The sequence below is a fragment of the Gossypium raimondii genome, chromosome 3, assembly GCF_025698545.1.
Source record: "Gossypium raimondii isolate GPD5lz chromosome 3, ASM2569854v1, whole genome shotgun sequence".
Classification (NCBI taxonomy): domain Eukaryota; kingdom Viridiplantae; phylum Streptophyta; class Magnoliopsida; order Malvales; family Malvaceae; genus Gossypium; species Gossypium raimondii.
In genome coordinates, this window is record NC_068567.1 from 12,599,919 (window position 1) to 12,613,950 (window position 14,032).

The window sequence follows — 14,032 nt, forward strand, 5'->3', positions numbered from 1 at the left end:
AGTAATTTGAGTTTCGAGTTCGAATCGAGTTGAATTTTACAATTCGAATAACAAATTGATGTAAATTCCCTTTTGGTCACTGTAAAGTTTGAAAATGAGCAAATTGGTCTCTTTCAACAAAAATTACAAAAAATCAAAATAATTTTCAAAAATTAAAAATAACTTTTAAAATTCAAAAATTTATAAAATTTCAATTTTTTAAAAATTATAAAATTTCAAAAAAACTAAAAATATATAAAAAGTTAAAAATTAATAATTTTCTAGAATAATAATTTTGGAGACTTAAATAAATAAATTAATAATTCAAGTTTATCATACTAAAGTATTTATTTTATTATTTTGCTTTGAAAAATTTTCAAATATATATAGTTTTAAATTTATGCGTTCTAATATGAAATTAGTTATCTTTGTAACAAGATTTTAATTTAACTCGAAAAATTTTACTTTATCCGACTAAAATTTTATTTTACTTGACTTGATTTAAATCGAGTTAAATTAATAAATTATAACTTAACAATTTAATTAACTCGAAATTTTTTTACTCAATTCGATCTAATGTTTATCGAAGAAATGTCAAACATAGCGCAATTCACCTGTAAAGAGCAGGACACGTGTAGGAAGGAAGAATGTCCCCACGCGTTTCAAAAGATTATTGGTTAAAGCAATCAAAAGTGAGGTTAAAAGTCTTAACCCTGATTAAGAGAGTTAATGAAGGAGCCCAACCACTATATAAACAGAAGGAGCTGAAAGGAAATCCCCAAGTGAGGCCGAGAGTCATTCACACCAAATTACTTGAGAGAAAATCAAAGCAGCTCTTTCATCTTTTTATTCTATTCATTCTGTTTTCAAGATTTAAGCTATTGATTAATTATGGGTTTTTCTTTGTGAACATTCTTCCCCCCCCCCCCCCCCCAACATCCCGCTTCTCTGAATCCCTTTCTGTTAATCATCTGTCTTTGAAAAAATAAAATCTGATATTTGGGTTTGTTTTTCAGAACTTAGACAAGGATTTCTTCAAAAGCCAGGTGTTTTCAGAATCGAGATCCAGCTTTTTTTAGTCTTCCAATATTTTTCACTTTCCAAGCAAAGTTTAGATTTTTTTTTTTTTTGGTTCTGTAGATAAAATCAACTGAAAGGGTGATTTTTGGTCCCTTAAAGCTTGATTTTTTAGACTTGATTTCGAGGGGTTATATATTTTAAAGAACCTCCTTGATTAATCCTTTTTTTCTTTTTCTGATTTTCAAACCTGTGCTTAAGTTTTGTCAAGAAACAGGTTGCTTTATTTGATTTTGTTTCTTCTTCTTCTTTATTTTTTCTTTTGGTTTTAAGAGATGACAGCTACAATGGATTTTAATAGTAGCGGAGCATTTCAATCAGATTTCTATGGAGGAGAATTGATGGAAGCACTTGAACCTTTTATGAAGAGTGCTTCTTCTTCTTCCCCTTCCCCTTCTTACAATTCTTTATCTTCTTCACAAACACAAGCCACTTTTTACCCAGCATTTTCAGGTCTGCAAGAGCCTCAACCTGGTTCAACTATTGATCTAAACAACTTAGACCAAGCTCAATCGAACCAAATCCAGGCTCAGTTCCATTTCCAAACCTACCACCCTAGCTACCTTTACCAAAATCCCCAACCCAGCTTCAGCAGTAACCATATGGTCAGGTTTATTAGCCCCAAACCAGTCTCAATGAAACAGATGGGTTCACCACCCAAACCAACCAAGCTTTACAGAGGTGTTAGGCAACGTCACTGGGGAAAATGGGTCGCTGAGATTCGGCTACCTAAGAACCGGACTCGCCTATGGTTAGGCACTTTTGAAACGGCCGAGCAAGCAGCCTTGGCTTATGACAAAGCAGCCTATAAACTTAGAGGTGACTCAGCGAGACTCAACTTCCCTAACCTTCGCCACCAAGGTTCCCATATTGGTGAATACAAGCCTTTGCATTCCTCCGTTGATGCCAAGCTTCAAGCCATTTGTGAAAGCTTGGAACATGACCAAAAGCAAGGGAACAAGAAAAAAACATCAAAGGAAATGAAGAAGGACAAGGTTCAAGTGGCAACGCCTGAACCTGAGGAAAAGACAGTGAAGTTGGAGAACTCTTCATCTTCGTCTCCGGTTGTGTCGGAGAACGAGGTGTCAGCAGAATCTTCACCTTTATCAGATCTTACATTCTCGAATTTCAACGAACATTCATGGCCTGAATTTGGTTTTTCTTCGGAAAACTTTATGTTGTCGAAATACCCTTCATATGAGATTGATTGGGATTCTATTTTAAAATCCTAAAAGAAGGGTATGTTTCATTTCTTGTAACAGTTAAGCTCACTGCAATCGAGTTTTTTTGGTAGTTGCAGTGGCAGGTCAGGGTCCTTAGCCTATTGTATTTATAAGGAATTGGAAATGTTTCCCATGGTGGTCAGCTCGTTTTTTTGTACAGCTGAACCAAGGTAGAAATCTGTTAGTGTCAATGTAATTGAATTTATCATCTTTTTTATTTACTACTTTGAATGACAATGTTTCTGAAAAATATAATTGAACTTGTGTGGAAGATTGTTGTAGCTGTACGTTGGATTGAAATGGACACAATAACCACCGCATGATCTATATTACCCTTCAATTCAGTGTTCCCTTTCATGCCTACTATTTATCTCATCTTCCTTCTAAATTACAATCAAAACTTGAAAACACTCTTTAATTGGAAAAACTCCTAAAGATAATAACTCTATTTTTCCATTATGGTTTGAAATATATCTAATTACTTTTATAAGTTTCTATTAAAAAAATCTAATTAGTTATACTTTTTAATTATTATTAAATTTCATATATTAAATATTTTTCAATTAAAATATATTGTCTTAAATGATAATTACATTTTCTTTTGTCTTCTCTTTTAATTTTTTTATACAAATGCATGTAAATATTTTAAACTAAATTTAATTTAATTATATATTATTTCTTTAATTTCATATTTAAATCCATTTCTTTTCCATTAATTTCTTTAAATAATATTAATTAAAATTGTAATTACTTCATATCAAGGTTAATATATAAATGAATTAAGAATAAGTTTAAAATACATGCTTTTACTTAGAACTTAAAATTGTCAATGTACAGGATGGGGTCGAAACCTAAGCCTAAAATCAACCTACCTTAGCTCAACTCCACAGTTCTATTCATTATTTATATATTATAAAATGTTAAAATTATTTTATATTAATATTAATATATTTTATAATTAAATTTAAATAAAATCATTTTAATTGTTTAATTCGAATTTGAGTTGAGCTAATTTGATGTGTGAAATTCTTATCTAAAAGCTTTGACTAGGGTAGACTTAGAGTTAATTTAGCATTGTTTTTGAAAAGCACTTTTAAAAAGTGTCGTTTGAAAAGTTTGATTTAAGATTAAGTGTTTAATATTGCTATCAAAAATACTTTTGAGAAATAAAATATCTATTTTAGACATGGTATTATAAAGTAATAAATATGCATTTAAATAATGTTCAAATTAGTTAATATTATGATATTTTAACAAGAATATAAAAATAATTTATTATAACTTGTTGTTAATATTTTAATATATGAAATATAAATTTTAAATATTTTAAGTAATTAATATTAATTATTTATAAAATTTAATTAGAATATATAAATTATATTTTAAGTATTTAAATATAACCATTAAATATTTATAATTAGATATTAATACATTTGTATTATTTTAAAATTATTTTTTAATTAATAATTTTAACACAATTGTATTATTTTATTTTAAAATGTAATTTGAATATATAACCCATATTAGATATTAACATAACATAGAAAACATAAACCTAACAAATTAAAATATTATATGTATTTGGATTAAAGTTTCAAAAGGGTAATATTTATATACCAAATATAAATTTTACAAATTTTACATTAGCATTTGCAATTAAAGTGAATTCATTAAACTAGAAGCTATAGCATATCTTGTTAATTCTATTTCAAAACCACTTGAATTGTTTGATTCACCATCATCATCATCATATTATAAACAATTATGATAAACCACAAGATAACATTTTCTACATGTCATAATATGATAAACAATTAATTCAAGAGTTGTTTATTTTTGTAAAATTATCAATTAAAGAACTTATACTTTATTATTTAAAAAAAAAGAAATAAAAGAAATATTTTATCATTTGGTGGGTGCGGAAATTTGTATTTTGGATCTCGAATTGCATCAAGAAATATTCTAGTGTCATGCGTCAGTCCTTCTCATCCAGCCATAACAAAGGTGAAACACATATTAAAATCACATACTACCATAACATTCTGAGTCGGGACACATTTTCTTCCAATGTAGAGAATTTGTTCATTTGGTGGAAGAATAGCGGCAATATGAGTACCATCAAATGCACCTATGCAAACCTAAACAAATAATAATATTAGTCCCATGCATATTTTTAATCGAGAAAAAATATTAAAATATAATAATTAATATTAAATTTTGATCTTAAAATGCGACATATATCTAGAATCATTATGTATTTGTTTGGGTATTTAACTAAAAAATGATCATCAGGTGCAATTAGATTAATGACTATCTTTGAAACTTTCTCAAGCACTATTGCAAAATATCTACTTATTGTTGCTCCAGACCTTTGAAATTTTTCTCGATATTGGGAAACTTTTGCACTGGTGCCCAAGATGTACAAAAAAATCCCAACATTTCACGAGAAGATATGTGCCTTGAAGTTTGCAAATTGTATCTTGTCTCTAAAACTCTCAACAAACTTGTGAATACAATTTTTGACATCCTAAAATTAATCATACAACATGATCCATGACCGTCAAGGATCTCTAAGATCCATGCCTCACCTGATTGTTTTGAACCCATGCATGGTTGCTTAAATATATACTTCTCATAACATAATTGCACAGAATAAGATGCAACAACAAATAATCAGTTAAAACATTCTATGCGTTGTAAAATCTCTTTCTTCCCCCTTTCATCATCACTTTCATCACTGCTCAAATTGTCAACCATACTCATCACTTGTGAACAAATTTTATATCCAAAATCAAACATAAACAACTATTGATAAAAATAGGTTACACATAAATAAGTAGAAACATAAATTCACTATCCAAAAACCAAACATAAACAACTGTTGTTTAGTCACATAATAGATATCTCTAGACCCAAGAAGACTAAAAAAATTTCAACTCTCTTCCATTTCTGTCTTAAGCCACGAAGCTCTAATCTTAGGATTAATTAATAAAAGCATAATTCGCTTGTCCTTATTGAGTAATAATTTCAGTGAGAAAAAGTGTAGCAGACTAGCTTCTGGAACTTCCTCCTACATGCTATCAAGCACTTTGATTGCTTGTGGAATGCTATATGGATCTATAGCAGGAGTCAAACTACATGTGGCTTGACTCATATTGTCAGCTGCATTGCATAATTTTTCAATTTGACCAGACAATCTTACAGCCCCTCAAATTTGCTTTGAGGATTTCTTCCTTCCAGTTTTAAAATGAGAAGTAGATATCTCAGATGTTTTTCTTTTCTGACTGTTTTCATCAATGTGAACATCATTTGAAATGTGAACATCATTTATTGCATTTTCTTCCTCATTCTCTTTAGGTATGTCATTGTTAACATCCTCAAAAAATTTACTACGGAGTGTACTAAAAGAAGGTGTCCATGCTTTATCACTGGTTGTAACTACCCCCATGAACATCTGGTCCAACTTCCCTTCGAATTCAGGATCAATGCCTAATGTTCTAAATTTTTGAGCTTTAGGCATAGCCTACATATAAAATGGCAGTTTAATAAGAAATTATCAATAACATCATAAATAAGAAAAAAACAAAATTGTTAAGGATTATTAATGTACCTTTAGCTTACTCTCCCACCAATCATCTGATGCGTCAACGATTCTTTTTGTAGGATTCCACCCTAGACCAATATCTCTGCCTTTATGTTTCTTCCAAGCCTTCAATTATTTTTTCAAGGCATCCCACCTATTTTTAAGTTGTCTTTGTGAATAAACCTTGCATGTTTCATTCTTGAAGTTGGCCATTATTTTCATCCATCTATCTTTTGTGAAATGAGTACCAGATCTATTTCCTTTCAATATCTTTTTAATACAAACATCACAAAATATTTCTGTCAATCTCTTATCCTACATTGCTTTGACCTTTTCACCACTAACTTCAACCGCCGAAGTACTCACCTATTATGTATATGAACATATTCGTTTCAGCTAGTAAAGCAAACAAGAAAATTATAGATAGAGACCAAAGTCATTTACCTCTCAAGGAGAAAGTAGAAAAGGAAAAATAAAATAAAAAAGCATACCTTGAAGGAACAAAGATCAAAAGATGCATCTTTGAAGAAGAAAGGCAAATCCTTTTATAATTTTCACTTGTTACAATGAACATGAATACAATAATTATTACATAATATCGCACAATTAAGAAAAAGAAAGATATTCTCACAAAAAAATTATCTGTAGAATTTGTATAAAAATTTATCTTCTGCCTGCACTTTGGACACAACAGATCAAAAATTTATGTGTAGTTTTTATATAAAAATTTACATAATGTTAGTATAGGCTACAAGACAGAATGGAAGAGTAGGAATTGGTGAGTTCAAAATTAAAGGCTTTCACAGAACAAACATCAAGTTACTTGAATAAAAAGCGCATATATAGGAAGCTAAATAGGGTATTAAGGGAATGAAATGGAATCTTAGACATGGTGTTTTTGAATAAAGCAGACACAATAAACAAAGTTGTATAAAAGTTGGAATGTGAAGAAGCTTTTCCTTTCAATGGATCCAAGCAGTCTTATATATAAAATTATTACTACATCTCTCTCAACTTTCATTTCATTACATATAAGCTTTTTGTCTTTTGTCAAATAAAGAGAAATCTTTAGTGTCAATTGTTTTTTTCCCTCTTCTATCCGATAGCTGAATAGAGCATTGACGACGAGAAAAAATATATGAAAAACTCAACATGATTAAGCAAATCTAAATTTTGAGAATTTATAATAAAATATTAAAAGAAAAGAAAGAAGTACCTTGATATGAAGAAACAACATGTAGAAGTAGGAAAAATAATGAAAATGAACAAGGGATTTAAATTTAGGCCAATATGAGTTTTGTTGCCTTACTCTACTATTAATTAAATCTACCACTGCAGTTCAAACCTTGAAACAACTAATATGTTTCTTTTTTTACTTATGATTTTGGATAAAATAAGTTTGGTTGGGAAGTAAATGGACTTTAAGCAAATGGGTAATTAAGAAAACATCAAAAGAACAAGTTTTTAACAAAAATTTGGATAAAAGAACAGACAAAAATCACAAAAAAAAAATGGGAAATGAGATTTGGGATTTTGATGATCAGTAGCTATGATAGTAAAAAGAAATTATTAATTTCATTTTATAATCACATGAAATTGGGGTATGTTTCTTTGATGATACTTCGATCAAGCTCTCCCTTTTTTTGAAGTTTCCTCTTTTCCTTCCTAAAGTCTTAGAATGAAATCATTTTTCGGAGTTACACGTCTCTCTGCATCTTGGATGTAATGTAAATGCTATCCAAAAACATACCATAAATCTTTAGCCGCATGTGTTCAAAGATACCCTATTGCTCTATTATCTCTTACAAAATCTTTTGTAATTTTTTTTGGTTCTTTCTCTCCAAATCAGTTTCATAGAATTTTATTTTTAGATTTGGCAAAGAGACACAATGAGAAAGAAAGAGAAAGTAAAAAGAAAAGAGCAAAGTAAACAAGATTGAGTCTAAGACGATAAGGTATGTTCTTCTAGAACAAGTTAAAGTCAAATACCCGTCACAGAAGGTTTGGGAATTGCTTTCAGGAAAAAAAAAGAGTGGTTCGTTGAGTCTAAACAAACACTTTTAAAGGAAATTAAAGGAAATTAAACCCAACAAAAGAATCAAACTCAGCAACCAAACAGAAAACCCTAGAAAATCAACGGTGAAACGAGAAAGTTACCTGAAATAGGGGGCAACCAAACTCAACAGCAACCAAAAAGAGTTTATGTAACACCCCAAACCCAGCTTAGATGTTATGGCCAAATCTAGAGATGTTACCGTAAATTGATTAAAAATCCTAAATTTGTATGTTTTGTAAAACATCATAAACTCTATTTACACAAAAACCCAGTTTATTTGAATGCATATCTTACTTAGCTGTTTTATTGAAAACGTTGCTTGTTTACCTTTTTTGAAATTGTATACCTTTGTAGCAGAAATTCTTAGAAATTAAAATTTTATTAAAACACAGTTTGTTATTTCGAAATCCATTGTTTTGTAGAAAATTGAACATTTCGATAAAATGTTTTAAATTGATCATGCGAAATATGGAAATAAAGTCCAAAACCCAAAACAGCCCAAAATGTCTAGAAAGTCCAAAATTTACAAAACTCTTAACCCCAATTCAATTAAATCAAATATGAAAATGAGGTTATAACCGAGCTCCCATTGTACCAACCTGCCTAAGTCTGAGGGTTACTTGAAAGTAGAAGAAAAACAGAAAGTGAGTTTTCACAACTTAGTGTGTAACTTTAAACCAAACAGAGTTACTGGTTTAACTTCAGTTTTATAACATAACAGAGCAAATACAGTACACATATCATATACAGAATCAGATTCAGACGCAAAATTTACAATCCTACCCCCATCCGCTACACACCATCTCCAACCATCCCTACACACCATATAAGGTATTAAATACCCGTCTAACCTTACACACCACTTAGTGTCGGTATGACACTTTTCAGAATATTTGTAGCAGAGCTGCCAGTGTATTAGGTGATTTATCATCATTTATAGAATCATATAAATGTGGCTAAGCCACCAAATATGACACGTTATTATTCTACCCACACTTCCTCCATATATCAAAACCCATCCCAGATGCAAATGCAGTACTAGCAGATATCAGATATATTTATGATGTACATGCTTAGAATAACAAATACAGAACATACATAACATTTTTTAGTTTATACATAGCATGTTACAAATTTTACTTATCATTTAACTTTTCAAACATGCATATTTATATCAAATTTCACACTAACAGATGACCATAATTTACGTTTTGTAACTTAATTACAACCTACCGACCCTACGAAAAGCCCACGATTGACCCAAATGTTGCCTACGACCTTAGGAAAAAAATTTAAAATTTTGGGCCCATATGCCCGTATGGCCCGCACAGCCTAAATGTCCAGCCCGTGTGGCCTACATGCCTGTGCGGTCCACACGACCCAAATAGCCCAGACTGTGTGTCTCACACGATCCATCACACAATTCGTCACACGACCATGTGTCTCACATGGCATGGTACACAGTCATGCGGCGTCAAATATGCAATTTTTTGGCTTTCGTCGTTCGCTATTTTTCGAGAGTCTTGTTACACACCTGATATGATTTCGCAAAAGCAACCACAAGATATGCAACACCTAAAACCAACAATCAAATGTCCCCAAATCAATCCCAATTCCTCAATTTTTAGCAAAATAAACCACTCGACTACAACTCAACATAAGAAATTCTAACGTGAAAATTGAACCCTTAGGCATTTGAAACTTACCCAACGTCCTCAACAACCACTAAAACAACTAACTCACAGAAGGGGAGTTCTGAATTCCATAATTACCACCTAACAACACAAATTTCACAAGGTTAAACCATGCTCCAAGAGAATAATTAAACAATTAAACAATTAAACACAACCCTTATACAAAACTATGGAAAACACTTACCTAAGAATTCCTGGAGAAACAAAATCGCACAAAAGAGTAAGGTTGAAGCCCACACCAATTTGTAGGGAAGAGATTAACACAAAACAACAAAGGAATCAAGACAAAATACCATTGTAGGCATGAATAAATGAAAGAAAAAGAAAGAAAGTAAATGAAAGGAAGGAATAGAAATAAAGAAAGAAAAACAAAAAGAATGGCATGTAAAAACACAATAGGGAAATTGGGGAATTTCGGAAAGATTAAAAGAAATAAAATAAAATAAAACTAACATAAATCCTAACCAAAATACACTTTAAAAACAAACTAACCAACCCACTGACACCACTGTCCATAAAATCCCATATAATACGGTATACTACCACAACCCAACTTCCCAGAATTTGATTTTCAATCCAACTCCACCCCATGCGCACTTGACAGAAAATTAAAAAAATAATACCCTTTTGCTCACGCCAAGATTTGAACTTAAGATATCCAACACATAAACAAAACGCCTAACTACTAAAACATATACTAATATATGATAGAATTCAAAAAATCTGAAACTTAAATTTTTTGAGTGTTACAACTTAACCTGAGAAAGGGAAAATGATAAAGTTAAATGGGGAGTTGAAATAAAAAGATGAGATTAGGGGAGTAGATAGAAAGAAAGGGAGAGAGCAACAAATACCTTAGAGGAAATGGAAGAAGAAAGAAAATGAAAGAGAAGGGAGAACCATAGAAGGGAAAGTATTGTGTCTTTGATGGGGTAAAAACATAATTAAGCTTTGGAAAAGTGCTTTTGGGAGACAAAAGCTAAAAATTTTAACTTCTCCATTTGGGGAAAAGTAGCAAAAAATTTCCTTCAAAAGTTACTTGTTTAGTATTCATTTTGCTTCAAAAGTGCTTCTAAAAAGCATTACTAAACACAACCTTATTAAGTTGAACAAGCCACCTAGGCTATGTACTTGAAGTCAAATATAATTTAAATAAAATTTACTTTTATAGTACTTCACTATAATTTTAAAGTAATTAAATTTTAGTATTAGTAATTAAAATGAAAAAAATAGAATATATAAATAATTATAAGGGTATCATTATTATTTAATATCTACCTAGTAAATAGATGTCAAAGGGTTTTTTCAAACCTAAGGAGGCACGTGAGAACTCTTCAAACTATAGGGGTAACTAAATTTTACACCAAACTTTCGAGGTAACTGTTGCGTACATTAATTTAGGTTTGATAAAAGTCCACTTGCCCTAAGATTTAATAATAAATACATTAGCCCCCAAGAATTATTTATTAAAATAAATAATAAAATGATAACTTTATCCTTTATTAATTAATTAATTATTCTATTTATTTTTGTTATATTCAATCTCAATATTCAATAGTTTTTAATTAAAAAAATAACAATCCAACTAGTTATAAAAAGTAACTTAATTATTATTGAATTAAATTATAAATTGCATTATATTCTAATATAATTAAATGTTAAACATAATATATTTGTAATGTAATACCCCTTATCTGACTCGATTGCCAGGTCTGAGTTACAGGATGTCAAATCCATTGCTGGAGCAACTACTGTCAAATGTATAACAATTATAACATTCAAACATACATTCGAGTCATCAACACATCCATATTAAGATACACAATCAATTCTGAGTCTCAATCGAGCTTACGAAAGCTCTTTTGTTGACTTGAGCGTAAAATAAGACTAAATTGAAAAGTTTCCAAATGTGATAGGACGGTATCGTGATATCCATGACTTGGTATTGCGATATCGAAGATAATATCTAAACTTCAAAATATATCAGGTGGGTGTCACGATATTTAGAGCTTGGTGTCACAATTCATTTTCTTATGCATTTAACCATTCCATGTCGTCATTTTTCCATACCAATTCGTGCTCAAATATGTAATTATAAGTACCATACACACAACACAACATATTACCAAACTTACATATACCAAATGACATTAACCTTCACAAGATCAAGCATTAAACAAAGTTCAAACTAAAACTATCATTTTAAGTTAACATAACAACACCTATGTGCATGCCATATAATCTAAAAACGATCAAAAGACTATTGAGTCTTTGATAGGATAGTGTGAGCTTCGGGACGATTCGGTCAACACGTTTTGGAAGTCAGCAATCTACAAGGAAAAGGGAAACAACTGGTAAGCATATTGAATTCTTAGTAAGTCCATATGAAATTTACTTACCTTCATAATTTAATAAATTGAACAGTTAAAACACATTGGAATTAAGCAAGGGATCCCTTTGGCATGTTATACTTTCATATGCAATTCAACAAATACATCAAATAGGTTAGTTCTAACACATTCCAAAAATAGGGTTAGAAGAATTGGGTTTGTGGTTGATTGATTGATTGGATTTAAGCCTAAATATACATGATTGTTAAAGTGTGTTAATGTATGTTTTAGTGTAACTAAGCATGATTTGTATGATCTATGTATGATATACGATATGTTAGAATAGGAAAAATTGGCATGAAAACATGAAATAGTATGTATAGGTGTTAATGTGTCATATGTAGGTTGGGCATGTTTTGTTATCTTTGCAATTGAGTCTTAATTTTATGCTATGCAATTGAAGTCCCTAAATGCTATGAAATGACTTGAAAATTTGCATGATTAAATATTATTTGGATAATTTCATAATTTTTCTCTCAATTTTACAAAAATGTTTTACTAAAATACTTTACTAAAATAATTATTTAGTCTTTAAACTTTGCTTTAAAAATGAAACGAGTCTTACTTATAAGTTCTAGAATTTTCTTTCGATTATTGTGCTTATTAAATTATTTTATACTGTATACCTGATTTAATTGAATGATTTAACAGAAAAAAAAAGTTGAAGATCAAGGAGGAGAGGAGAGGGGAGGAACGACTAGGGTGACTAAAAATAGAATAAAGGCTGATTATTTTGTGTAAAATTAACATTTGTACCTAAGGTTAAAAGGGTATAGATGGCACACACATTAAAAACAAGGGATTTTGTAAAAAAAATAATTATTTTTCATAGGAAATGATTCAAACTTGGGACCTCAATTTAATTTCATGTTTTTGCATTTATCAATTAACCACTACGCTATTTCCTTATTTTTGAAATAATTTTGCAATATTTATTTTAAAAACAAGGCATGTCACATAATAGGGTTTGAGGCAAAATTAGCAAAATAATAAAAATGGCAAAGAGAAGGGATTTGAACTTGGGTTGCAAGGAACGTTTCACTAACACTTATCCAACAAACCAATACCTCATTTATTCCTAAAAATGAATTGATAATCTCAAAAATTAGGGCATGACCACTCTCTCTCGATTCCCAAACCCGATTCTACTAACCCCTAATTTTCGGGATGTTACATATCTGGATAGTGTGCTTCTTTGAGTTGATCTAATCGCCCAATTTCCACAAAACGTATTCTACAAAGAAACAGAAGAATAACATGAGTAAGCTTTACTTGAGCTTAATAAGTTCAATAGTTAAAGCTATAAACTTACCGTAGAAATATATAATTCACACATTAACACTTTATAAACTATGTTCCTGTCAATCACAACCACTCAACAGGTGAGTCTTTATAACAATACACTTAATGAATAACCTATTTAATAATACTAGATAATTCAATATCAACTCAAGTTAATTTACTAGGAAATCATATAATCATTTAAAAACTTGCCCGATGAATGATATAACGGATTCGGATACCTGATTAACCATCCAAAACACACCAGAACGCTCGAGTGAGCTTAACTAACCGAGATCACACTTGAGCAGCAAGTGCCTAGCTTGTAGACTAACATCCCTCCAAAGCATACCTGGACACCAAGTGTCATGCCCGAAGGATTTACATCCGCCCCCGGTAACATGCTAGAATCAATATAAATATAACTGATAGTTCGCAACAAATGCTGGACTTCGGTATATTCTGTGAACAGTAACAAATCAATAATTTTTATCTCATCAGAATCAAACATGTATCGCGTGCATTAAAAGCCTATTGGCATGCCAATCATATCCTATCCTACGTTCATCGATTCAATATTTCTAACAATGTTCAAGTCAATTATTTTCTCGGCTCACATCAACTTATTTCAATTCAACTATATCAAAATATTCAACATCTCAATTCATAGTTAATATAACATTCAATTTAATATGAAACTAAACCGTACGAACTTACCAGTGCTAAATTGAGGGGACAACGAAAGTTCA

The 14,032-nt window shown here is 30.5% G+C and overlaps 1 protein-coding gene and 1 pseudogene across 1 annotated transcript; one reads left to right on the forward strand and one right to left on the reverse strand.

Moving 5' to 3' along the window:
* Positions 1-765: 765 nt before the first annotated feature.
* Positions 766-2,550, forward strand: LOC105797213 (ethylene-responsive transcription factor RAP2-4). Its single transcript, XM_012627165.2, has one exon. It carries the CDS (start codon positions 1,332-1,334, stop codon positions 2,286-2,288), a length of 957 nt encoding a protein of 318 aa, XP_012482619.1. The 5' UTR covers positions 766-1,331; the 3' UTR covers positions 2,289-2,550.
* Positions 2,551-5,211: 2,661 nt separating this feature from the next.
* Positions 5,212-13,794, reverse strand: LOC105795695 (L10-interacting MYB domain-containing protein-like; annotated as a pseudogene).
* Positions 13,795-14,032: the final 238 nt, after the last annotated feature.

Coding starts and splice junctions, on each gene's coding strand:
- LOC105797213 (XM_012627165.2), top strand. CDS start 1,332: ATGACAGCTACAATGGATTTTAATAGTAGCGGAGCATTTCAATCAGAT.